The sequence below is a fragment of the Hypanus sabinus genome, unplaced genomic scaffold (genome assembly GCF_030144855.1).
Source record: "Hypanus sabinus isolate sHypSab1 unplaced genomic scaffold, sHypSab1.hap1 scaffold_238, whole genome shotgun sequence".
Classification (NCBI taxonomy): domain Eukaryota; kingdom Metazoa; phylum Chordata; class Chondrichthyes; order Myliobatiformes; family Dasyatidae; genus Hypanus; species Hypanus sabinus.
The window spans coordinates 25,888-45,869 of record NW_026780497.1 but is presented as its reverse complement, the minus strand read 5'-3'; the positions used below and the strand labels follow the sequence as shown (position 1 = coordinate 45,869).

At 46.3% G+C, this 19,982-nt stretch overlaps 1 protein-coding gene across 1 annotated transcript in view; it reads right to left on the bottom strand.

Annotated features, from left to right (window-relative positions):
- Window positions 1-19,982, bottom strand: part of LOC132387939 (uncharacterized) — a 68,495-nt gene that overhangs the window by 34,967 nt on the left and 13,546 nt on the right. Inside the window, exons 6-7 of the mRNA XM_059960260.1 lie at window positions 15,298-15,348; window positions 1,669-1,719 (exon numbers count right to left, since the gene is read on the bottom strand). Coding sequence (XP_059816243.1) covers window positions 1,669-1,719; window positions 15,298-15,348 — 102 coding nt within the window. The remainder of the gene's footprint in view (window positions 1-1,668; window positions 1,720-15,297; window positions 15,349-19,982) is intronic.

Sequence of the window (19,982 nt, the reverse complement as noted above, 5' to 3'; positions counted from 1 at the left end):
GCGTTATCGTTCATTACCCAACACTGTTTAACATCTGTCACATTTTTTCAAAGTCGTTCACTTTGTATATGTCATGCTGCAATCTCTAAACTTCCTCAGAACTATCCATCCCTTTAGCCATCTTCGTATTATCCGCAAACATTACCACAAAGCCAACAGTTCCTTTATCTATGTCATGGACAGACAACGTGAAAAGCAGATGACCCAGTACTGAACATTGAGTAACACCACTAGTTACGGGAAGGCAATCAGAAAAGGGCTATTTTAATCCTATTCTCTGCCTCCAGCCTGTCAGTGATTGTATATTTCCTGTAACGCTGTAGGATTTTATCTTGTTAAGCAGCCTCGTTTGTGGCACGTTCTACAGCGTCTTCTGAAAATCTAAGAAAATGAAATCCATCACCTCTCCTATTATCACGCTGCTGGTTGCTTCCTTGAAAAAATCTACAGATTTTTCTGCAAGTGCTCCTTTCACAGAAACCATGCTGATTTTATTTTTCCATTATAAAAGACAAGTACATGTTACACATAGCATCTAATTGTAAACCAGCTGACTCGTATTCAGCTGTATCATGCTTGCTCACATTCCTCAGCCATATTACAGACAGACAGAGAGATAGACGGACAGACATACTTTATTGATCCCGAGGGGAACTGGGTTTTATTACAGCCGCACCAACCAACAATAGTGTAATATAAAACCATAAATAATTAAATAATAGTAACTTAGTAAGATACTCCGAGGGAGGAGTTGTTAAGTTCAGTGGCCACAGGAAGGAATGACTTCCTATGACGCTCAGTGTTATATCTCAGTTGAATAAGTCACTAGCTGAATGTATCCCTGCGCCTAACCAGTACATTATGGAGTGGATGGGAGACATTGCCCAAAATAGCATGCGACATGGACAATCCTTAAGCCACTGCCAACAACCCTGGTAAATCTGAGAAAGTCAATTGATATTCATTCCTTAGATTTTCAGAAATAAGTTATCAAGGTACTGCACATGTGGTTCATTTTTAAATGTTTAATGCTTTCTGTTAGCGGCAGTCACCCCACTGCATATGCCTTCCTATCTGTCCTTATGATACAAAATACATTCGAAGATGCTAAGCTCTCAACTATGACTTTCTTTCAGGCACGACTCGGTGATGCCCACGACGTCATCGCGAAAAATCTCTGATTGCACGATAAATTCGTCCACTTAATACTGAATGCTGCGCGGATCTAAATGCGAAAGCTTCAGTCCTACATTCTTCGCCCATTGAATTTTGTTTCGATGGTAGAATTTAATTATTTGCTTTGTCTGCATTTGTGACTAATCTTGATTCGCCCTCACGTACAGCATGTGACACGCATCCTCTACTTCTAAATGTGCTGACTCATCATCAATTGTACCATACTCGATCCCTTATCTCTGCCATAATATTTTAAACGCACCCGACAGCTCTAGGAAATCGGAACGCAAAGAGAAGCCAAATGTTGTTTTCTTAGACTGTCAGAAACGCTTTAACAAGGTGCCACGGTTGAAGCAATTTAAGGAGCTAATTAGCATGTCATTACCAGAGTGATCTCGACCATACCGTCAGATTGAGCACCCACGCGATTCTCCAACACTTTTGTTTCATCTCTCACCTCGGGCACAGTCACAGCCTTCCATTTCCACTCACCTGCCACGGCGAGAAGCTCTTCGAGATGCAGTTGTCACGCGTCCGCCGGACCTGTAGGCAAAGTAGAAATGATTATATCTTCGTTATCCAGAACCCTTGAGCAGGTTAGTGCGAAAGCGAGTGAGTTTGCAGAATGCGAAGAAAACAAGGAAACAGTGGACCTGCCAGCAAAGCGCGTGTCTCAGAGACGCAGAACTGCGGTGGGCCCGGTGCAAAGAGACGATGTCAACGCTCTGTCCGATCTCGGGTGAGTTATTAAACAGGCCAGAAGGCTAAGTTCATAGCTGTCGAGATCACGTGAAATCTCAGTGGAGAGCTTTGTGCGATTAAGTCGAACAGCAAAAGGACACAGAAACAACAGCTTTAAAGATATGGAAACAACAAACGACAGGTGAGGCGGCTCAACTATACATTGTGCTGGAGACATTTGAATGCGAATCAGGAAAATAATGGATGGATGAGCGCAATAGGTATTTTGCATCTGTCTTCACTGTGGAAGACACCAGTAACTTGACCAGCGTCTGAAACTAATGGGCTATGCGGCGACCAATCTACAGAGAGCGACTCAACCTAAATAGCGGAAAAATCACGTTCCGTTTTCGCGGAAATCCTTTTGGAGTGCGCCTGACTAAGATCTTGAAGCTTGGGCGAGCTAAACATATTTGTCAACTTTATCATTGTAGTATGTGGAAAGTCAGGGCGAGCACAGCTGTCCCCGATGACTACACCTGCAAAAGGTGCATCCAGCTGCAGCTCCTGACAAACCGTGTTAGGGATCTGCAGCTGGAGCTGAATGAACTTCGGATCATTCGAGAGCTACAGGCAGAAATAGACAGGTGGTTCAGGGAGATAGTCAACCCTAGGCGTCAGGAGGCAGGTAGTTGGGTGACTATCAGGAGAGGGAATGGGAATGGGCAGAGTGAAGAGAGCACACCTGTGGCCGTTACCGTCAATAATAAGTATACCGCTTTGGATACTGTTGGTGGGGACGACCTATCAGGGACTAGTTGCAGTGGTTGCGTCTCTGATAACGAGACTGGACCCTCAGCTCAGAAGGGAATGGGGGAGGGGTGGAGAGGACAGCAGGACTGATAGTAGATTAGATAGATAGGGCGACAGATAGGAAGTTCTGTGGAAGAGATCGAGAATCCCGGATGGTCTGTTACATCCCTGGTGCCAGGGTCCGCGATGTCTCGGATGGAGTTCTCAGTATTCTCAAGAGGGAGGGTGAGTAGCCGGATGTTGTGGTCCATGTAGGGACCAATGCCGTTATGTTGGAAGAGTGAGGAGCTCCTGAAAGTTGAGTTTAAGGAGCTAGGTGCCAAGTTAAGGGACAGGACCTCCAGGATAGCAATCACAGAATTGCTACCAGTGTCACGTGCAGGTGGGTTTAGAGATAGTAAGATACTGCAGATCAACACGTGGCGGAAGACATGGTGCAGGAGGCGGGGCTTTAGTGTTGTAGATAATTGGGCAGTTTTCCAGTGAAGGTGGGACCCGTTTTATATCTGAACTGCAGGGGGACAAATATTCTTGCAGGCAGGTTTGCTAGAGATGCTCCAGTGGATTTAAACTAGATCCCGGTGGTGGGGGGCGGGGTGAGGGGATCCAAAGATTAGGAACAGATGTATGGGATAAGGAAGAAATAGAAGACGGTAAATTTCTTTCCACTGTTAGAGATAGACAAAGATGAGGAGGCGGGGAATTTGTTAAATACATTTATTTTAATGCCAGAAGTATTGTAAGAAAGGTGTATGACCTTAGAGCATGGATTAATGCCCGGACATTTGATGTTGTAGCTATTAGTGAAACATGGTTGCAGGCGAGGTGTGATTGGTAACTAAATATTCCTGGATTTCGCTGCTTCGGGCGTGATAGAATCGGTGGGACAAGAGGGGGCGGTGTTGCGTTGTTTGTCAGAGAAAATATTACAGGGGTGCTTTGGCAGGGTAGATTAGAGGGCTCGACTAGGGAGGCTATTTGGTTGGAATTGAGGAATGGGAAAGGTGTCGTAACACGTATAGAGGTGTATTATAGACCACCTAATGGGAAGCGAGAATTGGATCAAATTTGCAAGGAGATAGCAGATATTTGTAATAAGCACAGGTCTGTGATTGTAGCAGATTTTAATTTTCCACACATAGACTGCGAAGGCCATACTGTAAAAGGGCTGGATGGTTTGGAGTTTGTAAAATGTGTGCAGGATAGTTTTTTGCAGCAGTACGCAGAGGTACCGAATGGAGAAAGGGCAGTGTTGGATCTTCCGTTAGGGAACAAAATAGGTCAGGTGATGGAAGTATGTATTGAGGATCACTTCGGGTCTAGTGAACTCAATGCCATTTAGTTTCAATATAGTTATCGGAAGGGTAGGACTGGACCCAGGACAGAGATTTTTGATTGGAAAAAGGCTAACTTTGAGTAGATGCAAAAGGATTTAGAAGGAATGGATTGGGACAATTTGTTTTACGGGAAGGATGTAATAGATAAATAGAGGTCATTTAAAGGTGATGTTTTGAGGGTACAGAAGGTTTATGTTCTTGTTAGGTTGAAAGGAAAGGTTAAATGTTTGAGAAAGCCATGCTTTTCAAGGGATATTGGAAACTTGGTTAGGGAAAAGAGAGATAAATACAATATATATATATATGGAGTAAATGAGGAGCTTGGGGAATACAAAGAATTTAAGAAGAAGCTTAAGAAAGAAATTAGAAATTGCTTTTGCAAGTAAGGTGAAAATAAATCCGAAGGGTTTCTACAGTTATATTAATAGCAAAGGGATAGGGAAGGAGAACGTTGGTGCTTCAGAGAATCAGAGTGGACAGCTATGTGTGCAGGCAAAAGAGATGAGGGAGATTTTGAACAACTTCTTTTCTTCAGTATTCACTAAGCAGAAGGATATTGAATTCTGTAAGGTAAGAGAAACAAGTAGGGAAGTTGTGGAAAATATGACGATTAAAGAGAAGTACGTACTTGCGCTTTTATGGAATACTAAAGTTGATAAATCTACGGATCCCTCGGACCTTGAGGGAAGTTACTGTAGAATAGCGGAGGCTCTGACAGAAATATAAAAAAATGTCATTAGAAACCGGTAAGGTGTCCGAGGATTGGCGTATGGTTCATGTGGTTCCATTGTTTAAAGAAGGTTCTAAGAGTAAACATAGCAATTATGGGCCTGTCAGTTTGGAGAAAGTCTAACATTGTGGAGATGCGAAGGGATTTAGAGAGAGTGGATCGGGTTAAGTTGTTTTATGGGAAGGATGTAATAGAGAAATGGAGGTCATTTAAGGGTGCAATTATGAGCGTACAGAATCTTTATGTTCCTGCTAGGTTGAAAGGAAAGGTTAAAGGTTTGAAAGCGCCATGGTTTTCAAGAGATATTAGAAACTTGGTTCGGAAAAAGAGGGATATCTACAATAGATATAGGCAGCATGGAGTAAAGGGGTTGCCGGAGGAATATAAAGAATGTAAAAGGAATCTTAAGAAAGAGATTCGAAAAGCTAAAAGAAGATAAGAGGTTGGTTTAGCAAATAGGGTGAAGGTGAATCCCAAAGGTTTCTACAGTTATTCTAAAAGCAAGAGGATAGTGAAAGATAAAACTGGCCCTTTAGAGAAAGAGTGGTCACCTATGTGTGGAGCCGAGGGAGATGGGAGAGATTCTGAGTGATTTCTTCTCTTCGGTATTCACTAAGGAGAAGGATATTAAATTGTGTAAGGTGTGGGAAATAAGTAAGGAGGTTATGGAATCTATGACAATTAAAGAAGTGGAATTACTGGCGCTTTTAAAAAATTTAAAAGTAGATAAATCTCCGGATTCTGACAGGATATTCCCCAGGAACTTGAGGGAAGTTTGTGTAGAGATAGCAGGAGCTCTGACGGAGATTCTTAAGATGTCATTAGAAACGGGGATTGTGCCGGAAGATTGGCGTATTGCTCATGTGGTTCCATTGTTTAGAAAGGGTTCTAGAAGTAAACCTAGCAATTATAGACATGTCAGTTTGACATCAGTGGTGGGTAAATTAATGTAAAGTATTCTTAGAGATAGTATTAATTATTATCTGGGTAGACAGGATCTGATTAGGAGTAGCCAGCATGGATTTGTGCGTGGAAGGTCATGTTTGACAAACCTTAATGAATTTTTTGAAGAAGTTACGAGGAATGTTGACGAGGGTAAGGCAGTGGATGTAGTCTATATGGACTTCAGCAAGGCCTTTGACAAAGTTCCACATGGAAGATTAGTTAAGAAGGTTCAGTCGTTAGGTATTAATGTTGGAGTAATAAAATGGATTCAACAGTGGCTAGATGGGAGATGCCAGAGAGCAGTGGTGGATAATTGTTTATCGGGATGGAGGCCGGTGACTAGCGGGGTGCCTCAGGGATCTGTTTTGGGCCCAATGTTGTTTGTAATATACATAAATGATCTGGAAGATGAGGTGGTAAATTTGATTAGTAAGTATGCCGATGATACTAAGGTAGGAGGTGCTGTGGATAATGAGATGTGTTTTCAAAGTTTACAGTGAGGTTTATGCCAGTTAGAAGAATGGGCAGAACGTTGGCAGATGGAATTTAATGCTGAGAAGTATGAGATTCTATATTTTGGCAGGAATAATCCAAATAGAACATACAGAGTAAATGGTAGGGCATTGAGGAATGCAGTGGAACAGAGAGCTCTAGGAATAACAATGCATAGTTCCCTGAAGGTGGAGTCTCATGTAGATTGGGTGGTGAAGAAGCCTTTTGGAACGCTGGCCTATATAAGTCAGAGCATTGAGTACAGAAGTTGGGATGTCACGTTGAAATTGTACAAGGAATTGGTAAGGCCAAATTTAGAATATTGTGTACAGTTCTGGTCACCGAATTATAGGAAATATATCAATAAATTAGAGGGAGTGCAGAAACGATTTACCAGGATGTTACCTGGGTTTCAGCACTTAATTTACAGAGAAATATTGAACAAGTTCGGTCCATTTTCATTGGAGCGTTGAAGGTTGGGGAGGGGGGGTTTGATCGAGGTATTTAAGATTTTGAGAGGGATAGATAGAGTTGACGTGAATAGACTGTTTCCATTGAGAGTAGGGGAGAATCAAACGAGAGGACATGTTTTGAGAGTTAGGGAGCAGAAGTTTAAGGGAAACACGAGGGGGTATTTCTTTACTCAGAGAGTGATAGCTGTGTGGAATGAGCTTCCTGTAGAAGTAGTAGAGGCCAGTTCAGTTGTGTCATTTAAGGTAAAATTGGATTGGTATATGGACAGGAAAGGAGTGGAGGGTTATGGGCTGAGTGCGGATAGGTGGGACTAGGTGAGAGTTCGGCACGGACTAGGAGGGCCGAGATGGCCTGTTTCCGTGCTGTGATTGTTATATGGTTAAATGGTTATTATCTTTCACTTTGGCAGCCAAAGCTACCTCATGTCTTCTTTTAACTCTCCTGATTTCTTTCTTAGGGTTCTTTTTACTGCACTGTTTATATTCCTCAAGCGCCTGATTTGCTCTCTGTTTCCCATACATGTCATACATCTCTCTTCTTCCTTATCTGAGATTCAATATCCCTAGAGAACAAAGGTTCCTGATCCTTATTCATTTAGACTTTATACCTCTCAGGAACACACACACTCTGCATTCTCAAAATTTCTCCTTTGAAGGCCTACTTTTTACCAACGACATCTTTGCCAGAAAACAACCTGTCACAATCCACGCTTTTTAGATCCTTTCTCATTTCTTCAAATTTGTCCTTTTTCCAGTTTAGAACATCAACCCGAGGACCAGATCTATCTTTACCAATGATCAAGTTAAACTAATGTTGTTGTGATCACTGGAACCATAGTGTTCCCCTATACACACTTACGTCACCAGCGCTAACTCATTTCCTAATTGGAGATCTAATATTCTATCCACTCTAGTTGGTAACTCTATATATTATTTTAGAAAACTTCCCTGAACACATTTTACCAACCCTAACCGATCTAACCCTTTAACATTATGGGAGTCCCAATCAATATGTGGAAAATTAAAATCCGCTGCTATCATAATTTTATGTTTCCTACAGTTGCCTGCTATCTCTCTGCAGATTTGGTCATCCAATTCTCGCTGAATATCGGGTGGTCTATAATATAACTCCATTAATGAGGCCATAACTTTCTTGCTTCTCAGCATCACCCATATGCCGTCGGTAGACAAGCTCTCTAATCAGTCTTGCCTGAGCACTGTTGTAACATTTTCCCTGACAAGCAATGCCACAACGTCCTCCCTTCATTCTTCTGCCAATTATCACGTCGGAAACTTCGGAGCTCTGGAACACTAAGCTGCCATTTCTTTCCCTCCTGTAGCCAAGTTACGCTAATAGCTACAATGTCGTAATTCCATGTGTCAATCCATGCCCTCAGCTCCCATTGAAATAGACAAACCTCAGAGGATTATTACCACCACACACAACGCTTCTATTTGTGACTTGGGCAAGAACTTTTAACATCATGTATTTTCACCCCGCTCCAATATCTGGTCTGGCACTCTGGTTCCCATCCCCCTGCAATTCCAGTTTAAACCCTCCCCAATAGAACTAACGAACCTCCCTGCAAGGACATTCGTCCCCCTGTACTTCAGGTGTAACCTGCCTCTCTTGTCCAGGTCCCCCCTGTCCCAGAAGAGGTCCCAAATGATCCTGAAATCGGAAACTCTGCCCTCTACACCAGTTTCCTTGCTATGTGTTCATCCACCAGATTATCCTATTCTTACCCTCACTGGCACGTGTCACAGGTACCAATCCTAAGATTACTACCCTCGATGTCCTGCTATTTTAACTTGCTACGAATCTCTCTGTACTCTCTCTTCAGTGTCCCCTCACTCATTCTTCCTACGTGAGCGGTACCGATGTGTACCATGTCATCTGGCTGATCACCCTCCCATTTCAGAATGACGTGCACGCGATCAGAGACATACTAGACCCTGGCAACCGTGAGGCAGCAAACCATCCTTCTCGGGGGTTGGGGCAGTCCTAACCTCTCCCGCTGTGGGCCCTGCAGTTGTCCTGCCTTTTGGCAAAGTCCTCTTACTGGGTGTAAGTTCAAAGTCGGGCTGCAGGTCAACCTGCACCTCCTGTCCCAGGGCAACAGCCAAGTCCGGTGGAGAATCTTGACAAGCCCATTCTCCTCCTCTGATTTCAATCGGAAGACACTCCACCACATAGGGTGTGGCCGCACAGCGGTCAGCCAACTTGTGCTTTCCAGGCTGTCCCAAATTTCTCGGCAGGATTTGGGAGAAACTCATTTTTTTGATCATGCCGCCTCTTCTTTCCTCGATTCTGCTTGGCGGCCGCGACCCCAGCCAATGCATAAGCCCTTGTCAGATCTCATAGCACACAAATACTTCAAATAAGCCTTCGGTGGTAAATCATCCTCGTCAGTCTCGGGCCCAAACATCAGATACTATAGCGAGTACCCAGTAGGTTCACTTCGTGTACAATTATAACTGTGAACCAGATGCCCAGTATGTTGACTCCACATTCTCTTCTCGCTGATCTCCAGGGTCCCGAGCATGTCTAGCAACGTCCGATTAAACCGTTCAGGCTGACGATCGCTGTGAGGGTGATACGTCGTGGTCCTAAACTTCTCGACTCCAAGGATTGCCAGTAACTCATAGATGAGTCTGCTTTCTATGTCCCGTCTCTGGTCACTATGTATCCTCCTGTGAAAGCCACAATCAAAGAAATACTTCTTCCATAACACTTTTGCCACCGTAGTCTCGCACTTGTCCTGGGAAGGAAAAAAAACTGAACATATCTGGTGTAGCGGTCCTTGATGACCAAGACTTTCGCTGTTCTATTGACAGGAAATGCATACACACCAGGACGTGGAGCCCTGCACTCTTCAATTGGCACAAAGAAGCTGCCGGCCCAGGCACTGCCTTCCGCCGTATCGGCGAATGCACGGCTTGATTTCATTCATTCGGTCCGGGGATGACCTGACCTGGTGTGAGATGTTCTCTTCTATTCCAAATGAGGCCATTCTTTCAGTAATGGAGGCACAGAAGCGTGCTTCGTATTCTCTGCCTGAGCCATATCTTTCTTTACGACTACTGTCCAATACCCGGTGTATTTCACTGAGCAGAACTCAATTCCGGCAGCTGATCTGTCTTCAGAGCAGTCAGATCACGGTATACTTTGCGGATGGCGTATCAGAGCGTTCACAGTCTGAGCCCTTGCCTAAATGGTCACCGCTTCCATCTTCGCCGCGTCTGTAGCTGCTCCATTCCGTGAGGTTGTGTCAGACACAGCTACTAGACGTTTAGCAGAACTGGCACTTGTCCAGATAAAGTTTTAACCCTTCAGATTTCAGGCGGCCGAGATCCTTCAGTAGCCTCGCTTCATGTTCTTCCAATCTGAATCCAAATACAATGAGGTCATCGATATACAACAACATCTCAAGCCAGTTCATATGCCACGCAGTCTTCTCCATGAAGCGCTGGAAGTTTGCAAAGGCTCCCAGTATGCGCTGGGGCATCCTTTCGAACTGGAATAATCCCAGGGGACATATAAATGACGGCATCAGTCGTCGGGACTTTGTCATATCCACTACTCAAACCCAGCACACTAAACCACTTCGCATCTCTCAGACAGGCCGGCGCATCTTCGACACTCGGGACGGTATACTGGTCACGGACGGTGCGGTGTTCAGAGTCCTATAGTTCACACACATACGTACCTTCCCGTTCTTCTTCTGGGCCACTGCTACTGGGGCGCCTTGGGGCTTCGGGAATCAGTGATGATCCCAGCTTCCTTAAGCTTACAGAAATGCTGCGGCACGTCTTCCACGTCTGCAGGGGCCAGTCGCCGCGACCTCTCTCTAAACGGCGTGACCTCGGTCACCCGCAGAGTGTGTGCAGTGCTGTTGGAACAACCCACATCACACTCGCCAATGGAAAAGACACCTTTCATTATCAACGACTTCTCTCCCAGACACCTTTCCTTCACCCGGCAGTACCGGGCATTCCCCCGAGCTGAATGACTCAGCGATCAACTCCCCTATCCATTTTCCAATAGTCCCTCCCCGGCGTGCCTCACAGTGACACTAGTCATTACCGTCACCGGGCATAAGATGCGCCAGGGACGTCACCAGCTTAAAGCTGACCTCCCTATTCGTAGAGTTCATGAAAATCACTGTCATACTGCTCGCCTGTACAAAGGAGGGCTTCTGGAGTTCGGACTGACCAGTACCCAAGCAGGAGATCCGGCTTTCCCCTCGTGATCTTCCCGAACATCCACAAAGAGAGTTTCGCCCTCTGGCACCCCGGGAGATGCGGGGGTCCCCATCACTCTCTGTACTTCCCCAGGCGGTACCACTATTAGCTTCGACTGGCTGAACCACACAGTCCCTTGCTTAAATTAGGTATCCAGCCCAATGCCGCCACACACTTCCTCAAAAACAGCTCGAAACACTGGGTCTACTGGAGGTGTGTTGGTCTGAACCAGTATTGAAACTCAGCTCTTCTCAACAGGTTCCGGACAAAGCAGAACCACTGTATCAAGAACCCCAGACACTATCACATCAGCCTACGAGAACTCCAGTTTCACTGACAAACAACCGTCCTATGGATGATCAACAGCACTGAGTCCTCAAATCTCCAGTGCGTCCAATGGTGTCAAGGGTAAGTGAGTCAGATACCGGTTGTAAAACGAACAGCACAGTAACATGACCTGCGTCCCGGTGTCGAGTATGGCTTTAGCGTAATTACCCTCATCCACAGAGACACACTGGAGCGTGGAACCAGTAAGCCTTCCAGAATAAGATCTTTTGGTTTGAGGAATTCTTGCTACATTGCCGGGAAGGTGTTCCGCAGAGACACCAGGCCGCCCCCTCTCAGTGTCTCCTCTAGGTTTTCCCTACGACTGTCCCTGCTGAGGTACCCAGGGGCTCTCTCTCCTTCTGGCGTGACACCTGCATTGTGTACCCCTTGGGGAATCCGCCCTCGTCAGCTGCATCTAATGGGGACGGGTTCACACCCGCTGATTACAGACGACGTATCTCAGTTCCCATCTCTCCCACAATCTCCTCCACGGCTCCCCGGGGTAGGGTATCTGTGGTCACTTCACCGCAGGGGACTACTAAAGAGGAGTGTACCCTGCTGACTGAGTCCTCCCGCGCCTCCGCCGCGTTCTCCTCTTTCTGTACCTCTGATCAGCTCAACAACAGATGCAGGGCGCGGCTTTTGAGCCTTTCGGAGACCCCACGCAATCAGGGCATAGGACTGGGTACCCCTGGCTATCTGGTCCATTCTTAACTCATCCAATTCACCCTTCCGAATGACCCCACTGCGCCGCAAACAATTTAGCTGCCTCTGCAGAAGTAAAATGAAATCAGAACGCTTCTCTCCCTTCTCCTGACGCATGTTTTGAAACCACACCTTGCTCCAATGGGCCTCCAGTCGGACCAAAAGCATGGTACAGTGCTTGCAGATAATTGACAGCTGTCGTTACGGCATAGTTTAACCTGATGGCTCTCACAACGTCAGCGCCCCTCCCATTCAATCATTCAACCATTCATCACCCTGCACTGCCACTCATTAATAACTGAGAGTCCCTTCCGCCCTCATATCAGGAGTGGGCGTAAATTCAGTGCATAGGCGGAACCTGTCACAGCTGGGTCTTTTAATTTGATTTCTGCATTTATTCTTCAGAGAATTAAGGGCGGATATTCTTACACTTCCCGTGGTCTAGTTAAACATTCCGAATCCGACCACTCTTTCCTCGCACTCCTCAGAAAGGATAGAACCCGCCCCCAGCCACCTCAGCGCTGGTCTGCATTAAAACGACACCTGCGCCCGCTTTTTTATCAAACCTCCACTGAGGGTCGCAACCTTAAGGGTATTAACAGTGGAATTAGCAATTCATCCGGAGTACGAATATCTGCCCCACTAGTTCATTGCTCAGGGCAATCACACGCATCCAACGGATTCAATCCAAGACGAGCCCACACACTTGTAAATCTCGCTTCGCCTAGCAGCTTAATAGAGGGGCTGATAACCCCCGGCTTGGCCAAACTTATTCACTCTCCTTTGGGTGGATGCTGCGGAATTTGTCCCCTGTTACCAACCAGTACCTCGAAATAACAAACAATACACAATATACGTCTAAAAAATTATGCCTTATAACTCTTCCTTTGACTATCTGGTTAGTAGAGAAACGAAATTTATATATATATAAATCGTATTAAACAGTCTGTGCGTCAAGTTGCAGCTCGCTGATTGGACAACCGTTCAAAATCGACCTCCTCCAATCGTCGCTATCATTTGGACCCTCGCTCCGAGTCTGCCCCATCCGGAATTCCACCATATAACATATAACATAAAAGAAATCACAGCACGGAAACAGGCCATCTCGGCCCTCCTAGTCCGTGCCGAACGCTTACTGTCACCTAGTCGCGCATACCTGCACTCAGCCCATAACCCTCCAATCATTCCCTGACCATATTCTAATCGATTTTATTAATAACAAAATGGAACCTGCCTCTACCACTTCCACCAGGAGATCGTTCCACACAGCTCCCACTCACTGAGTAAAGAAATTCCCCCTCGTGTTACGCCTAAACTTTTGTCGCCTAACTTTCAACTCAATGCTTTCTTTGAATCTTCCCTACTCTCAATGGAAAAAATAAACCGATCCACGTCCCCCTCAACCTTCTACGCTCCAAATAATAGAGACATAAGTTGTTCAACCTTACTCTGTAACTTAGGTGCTGAAACCCAGGTAACATTCTGTACTCTCTCTATTTTGTTGACATCTTTCCGATAATTCGGTGACCGGAACTGTGAACAATACTCCAAATTCGTCCTTACCAATGCCTTGTACAATGTATAGGAGTTTACATCCCTACTCCTATACTCAATGCTCTGAAAAGGCCTGTTATATTCATGATCTCTGTTTCTAGCCTGTCAGCCATTCCGTTATAATTTAATTGTATCTTTCCTGTAACATTATTGGAGATTATCTATTTAAGCAGCCTCATTTTTGGCACCTTAACAATCGCATTCGGAAAATCAGTGTAAAATCTGTCATGACCCTGGTATGTAGTATATCTGGCTAAAGTGAATACGCTTCTTATATCCTTGCAGGGTTCCATGGCACCTGTTACTTTCCGATAGCAACTCGACTCACGCATGCTCCCGATTATTCACAGATCTCTGGTACTCACTGGTGTCTTCCACGATGAAGAAAGATGTAGTATACCTGTTGGACATCGGCGATTTCTTTGCCGCTATTACTTCCGCACCCGCATCATTTTCCAGTGTTCCAATATCAACTCTAAATTCCATTCTTCTTTTATATAACTTTTTAAAAAAATTAAAAACGTCCTTTACTATCCTGGCTATATCGTATTTGCTAGTTTACTTTTATATGTCAACAAATCCCTTCACATAGCTTTTTATATTTTGTAAAATCAAAGCATCTTAATCCTCCAACTTTCTTCTCACTTTTGCTACCTTAACTGCCCTTTCTGTAGCTTTCATGCAGTCATTATCGTCCATTTGCTGCCATCCTGGCCACTTGTGAATCTCTCCTTCTGTGATTCATATGTATCCTGCGTCTTCTGAGATACTACTATATTTTTTATTCATTTCAGGTCTGCCATTAAACGCTCCTATATTCCCCTGCAATCCAACTTGTCAAACACCTCTCTCATGCCCCATTACAACCCTTTATTCCATTGCAATACTGCTACATGTGCGTTAAACTTCTTCCTCTGAAATTGAAGTATACTACAATCATAATACAATCACTGTGTCCTCGGGGTTCAATTACCTTACGCTTCCGAGTAAAACCTGAGTTATTACAGAAAATAGAGTCCAAGATAACTTTCTTTGAGTAAGCCCGAGCACAAATATATTTTTTCTCTTACAGATTCCCAACTCCACCTACAAAGCATCCACTTTCTCTCTCACCTCTTTCTAAAGAATTAATGTCCTCTGATATCAACAGGGCCACACCACCGCATACGCCTTCCCGTCTGTCCTTTAAATACAAAGTATATTCATAGATGCTAAGCTCTCTACCGTGGCCTTCTTTCAGCCGCTACTCAATGACGCCCACGACGTTATAGCGACCAAATTCTGGTTGCACCACGAGTTCCTCTTCTTCTGTCCAGGAAAAGAACTTAAATTCTGCATTAATTTTTCAACTCGAATCTGAAAGCTGCCTGGATCTACATGGGGAACCTTCAATCCTGAATTCTTTGCCCATTGTACTTCGTCGGAGTGTTAGAATTTAACTCTGAGCTCTGTCGGCAATTGTAATCAATCATTGAATTGTCCTCCCTTACAGACATATTGCACACATCCTGTACTTGTAAATAGGCGGGCTCTACATCAATCGTATCATACTCAATCCCTGAGAACGGCCATATTCATTTAACCATGCCCAACAGCTCCAGTAATCCTGACCAAAAATAAAAAGTCAATTGTTGTTTTCTTCGGTTTTCGGAAACCCTATAACAAGCTGACGCATATGAGATGGCTTAACGAGCTAAATTACATGGTATTACGACAGCGCTCCCGACACTAATGTCAGTTCGAGCACCCGCGCGATACAGCAGCACTTTTGGTTCATTTTTCTTCCCGCGCATAGTCACTGTCTTCGATATCCATTTACCTGTCAAGGCGAGTAGGCACCGGAGGTGCAGTTGTGGTATGTTCGTCGGCCCTGTGGACAAAATAGAAATACATATATCTCCGTAATCCGGAAATCATCTGATTCCCGTCTCGTTAAACCACAACTTGAACCATTTCCCGATCCTAAGAGAGTGTCACATTAGGGTCACCTCAGAAGATTATTACCACCACACACAACGATTCTATCTGTGACTTTGCATGAACTTTTAACATCATGTATTTTCACTCCGCTCCAATATCTGGTCTGGCACTCTGGTTCCCATCCCCCTGCAATTCCAGTTTAAACCCTCCCCAATAGAACTAACGAACCTCCCTGCAAGGACATTCGTCCCCCTGTACTTCAGGTGTAACCTGCCTCTCTTGTCCAGGTCCCCCCTGCCCCAGAAGAGGTCCCAAATGATCCTGAAATCGGAAACTCTGCCCTCTACACCAGTTTCCCAGCTATGTGTTCATCCACCAGATTATCCTATTCTTACCCTCACTGGCACGTGGCACAGGTACCAATCCTAAGATTACTACCCTCGATGTCCTGCTATTTTAACTTGCTACGAAGCTCTCTGTACTCTCTCTTCAGGGTCCCCTCACTCTTTCTTCCTACGTGAGCGGTACCGGTGTGTACCATGTCATCTGGCTGATCACCCTCCCATTTCAGAATGCCGTGCAGGAGATCAGAGACATCCCAGACCCTGGCACCCGCGAGGCAGCAAACCATCCTTCTCGGAGTTGGGGGCCGTCCTAACCTCTCCTGCTGTGGGCCCTACAGTCGTCCCGCCTTTTGGCAAATTCCACTTACTGGGTGTAAGCTCAACGTCGGGCTCTAGGTCAACCTTTACCTCTTCTCCCACGGGCAACAGCCAAGTCCGGTGGACGATCCTGACAAGGCCATTCCCCTCCTCTGGTTTCAATCGGAAAACTTGTAGGTTTGGCATCTGACTCTCCACCACATAGGGTGTGGCCGCCCAGCGGTCTGCCAACTTGTGCTTTCCAGGCAGTCCCAAATTTCTCGGCAGGAGTTTGGAGAACCTCACTTTTTGATCATGCCGCCTATTCTTTCCTCGATTCTGCTTGGCGGCCGCGACCCCAGCCAATTCACAAGCCCTTTTCAGATATCATACCTCACACATACTTCAAATAAGTCTTCGGTGGTATATCACCCTCGTCCGTCTCAAATCAAAATCAACGGGCTACCTCGCCTCGGGCCCAAACATCAGATACTATAGCGAGTACTCAGTAGCTTCACTTTGTGTACAATTATAACTGTGAACCAGATGCCCAGTATGTTAACTCCACACTCTCTTCTCGATGATCTCCAGGGTCCCGAGCATGTCAAGCAACGTCCGCTTAAACCGATCAGGCTGACGATCGATGTGAGGGTGATACGTCGTGGTCCTAAACTTCTCCACTCCAAGCATTGCCAGTAACTCATAGATCAGTCTGCTCTCTAAGTCCCGTCTCTGGTCACTATGTAGCCTCCTGGGAAAGCCACAATCAAAGAAATACTTCTCCCATAACACTTTTGCCACCGTAGTTGCGCTCTGGTCCTTGGTAGGAAAAGTCTGAGCATATCTGGTGTAGAGGTCCGTGATGACCAAGGCATTCGCTGTTCGATTGACAGGAAATCCATTCACTCCAGGACGAGGAGCCCTGCACTCTGCAATTGGGACAAAGAAGCTGCCGGCCCAGGCACTGCCTTCCGCCGTATGCAGCGAATGCACGGCCTGATTTCAATCAGTCGGTCCGAGGATGACCTGACCTTGTATAAGATGTTTTCTTCAACTCCAAATGAGGCCATTCTTTCAGTAATGGAGGCACAGAAGCGTGCTTCGTCTTCTCTGCCTGAGCCATGTCTCTCTTTTCGAACACTGTCCAAATAGTGCCAATGCCCGGTACATTTCGCTGAGCAGAACTCAAATCCGGCAGCTGATTTGTCTTCAGAGCAGTCCGATGACAGGTATCTTGGCGGATGGCGTTATCAGAAGCTGTTCAGTTGATCCACCACACGATCCTGCCTTTCTTTTCCCTCTGCCTTCAGGGTGATGGCAAACTGACATGTGGCCTTCACCCCAGGTTCAGGAATGCTCTCCCACTCTGCGTCCCTGTCCAGTCCCTCATGCACCTTAAAAAAACTCTTGACCGTCATATGTGTGCGGTACATACGGCAATCGGAGGTCCGCAAAATCCACCACCGGCGCCTGTGTCAGCAGCTCCTTCAGCGACTGAAAGGGCTCCTCGCAGTTTACATCCAACCTCTGTGCAAAGGGCTCCTTTCAATGTTTCGCTCCCCCTTTCTTCTCCAAGGGAGGGTAACCACACAGAAGCTGATTCAATGTGTGACTCACTTTGGCGTCGCCCTTCACGAATCTCCGATAATAACCACAGAACCCGAAGAACGAGCGCAGAGCGTTCACAGTCGGAGCCCTTGCCCAAATGGTCACCGCTTCATCTTCGCCGGGTCTGTAGCTGTTCCATTCCCTGAGGTTGTGTCAGACACAGCTGCCAGACGCTTAGCAGAACTGGCACTTGTCCAGGTAACGTTTTAACCCTTCAGATTTCAGGCGGCCAAGAACATTCAGTAGTCTCGCTTCATGTTCTTCCAATCTGAATCCAAATACTATGAGTTCATCGATATACAACAACACCTCAAGCAAGTTCATATCCCCAGCAGTCTTCTCCATGAACCGCTGGATATTGGCAAGGGCTCCCAATATGCTCTGGGGCATCCTTTCGAACTGGAAGAATCCGAGAGGACATATAAATGACGGCATCAGTCATCGGGATCTAGTAATATCCACTACTCAAATCCAGCACCTTAAACCACTTCGCACCTCTCAGACATTCCGGCGCGTCTTCGACACTCGGGATGTATACAGGTCACGGACGGTGCGGTGTTCAGAACCCTATAGTTCACACACATGCGTACCTTCCCGTTCTTCTTCTGGGCCACTGCTACTGGGGCGCCTTGGGGCTTCGGTAATCCGTGATGACCCCAGCTTCCTTTAGCTTACAGAAGTGCTGCCGCACGTCTCCACGTCTGCAGGGGTCAGTCGCCGCGACCTCTCTCTAAACGGCGTGTCCTCTGTCACCCGCAGAGTGTGTGCAGTGCTCTTGGAACAACCCACATCACACTCGCCAATGGAAGAGATAACTTTCATACTCAACGTCTTCCCTACCAGACACCTTTCCTTAACCCGGCGGCACCGGACATTCCCCCGAGTTGAATACCTCAGCGATCAACTCCCCCAACCCATTTTCCAATAGTCCCTCCCCGGCGTGCCTCACAGTGACACTAGACATTACCGTCACCGGGTATAAAATACGCCAGGGAAGTCACCAGCTTAAATCTGACCTCCCTATACGTAGAGTTTCTGAAAATCACTGTCATACTGCTCGCCTGTACAAACGAGGGCTTCTGGAGTTCGGACCTCACCAATACCCAAGCAGGAAATCCGGATTTCCCCTCGTGATCTTCCCGAGCATCCACAAAGAGGGTTTCGCCCTCTGGCACTCCGGGAGATGTGGGGGTCCCCATCACTCTCTGTACTTCCCCAGGCGGTACCACTATTAGATTCGACTGGCTGAACCACACAGTCCCTTGCTTAAATTACGTATCCAGCCCAATGCTACCACACACTTCCTGAAAAGCAGCACGGAACACTGGGTCTACTAGAGGTGTGTGGGTCTGTACCAGTATTGAAACACCGCTCTTCTCAACAGGTTCCGGACAAAGCAGAACCACTGTATCAAGAACCCCAGACACTACCACAGCAGCCTACGAGAACTCCAGTTTCACTGACAAATAACCGTCGTATGGATGATCAACAGCACTGAGTCCTCAAATCTCCAGTGCGTCCAATGGTGTCAAGGGTAAGTGCGTCAGATACCGGTTGAAAAACGAACAGTACAGTAACGTGACTTGCGACCCGTATGGCTTAAGTATGGCTTAAGTATGGAGTATGGCTTAAGCGTAATTACCCCCATTCACAGTGACACACTGGAGCGTGGAACCACTAAGCCTTCAAGAATAAGATCTTTTGGTTTGGGGAATTTTTGTTTCATTGCTGGGAATGTATTCCGCAGAGACACCAGGCCGCCCCCTCTCAGTGTCTCCTTTAAGTTTTCCCTACGGCTGTCCCTGCTGAGGTACCCGGGGGCTCACGCTTCTTCTGGCGTGACACCTGCATTGTGTACCCCTTGGGGAATCCGCCCTCTTCAGCTGCATCTAATGGGGGAGGGGTCTCACCCGCTGATTACAGTCGACGTAACTCCGTTCACAACTCTACCACAATCTCCTCAACGGCTCCCCGGTGTAGGGTATCTGTGGTCACCACCGCAGGGGACTACTAAAGAGGAGTGTACCCTGCTGACTGAGTCCTCCCGCGCTTCCGCCGCGTTCTCCTCTTTCCATATCACTCTGATCAGCTCAACAACAGATGCAGAGCGCGGCTTTTTAGCCTTTCGGAGACGCCACGCAATCAGTCATAGAACTGGGTGCCCCTGGCTATCTGGTCTATTCTTAACTCATCCAACTCACCCTCCCGAATGACCCCTCTACGCCGCAAGCAATTTTGCTGCCTCTGCAGAAGAAAAATAAAATCAGAACGCTTCTCTCCCTTCTCCTGACGCATGTTTTGAAACCACACCTTGAGTTCCAGTGGGCCTCCAGTC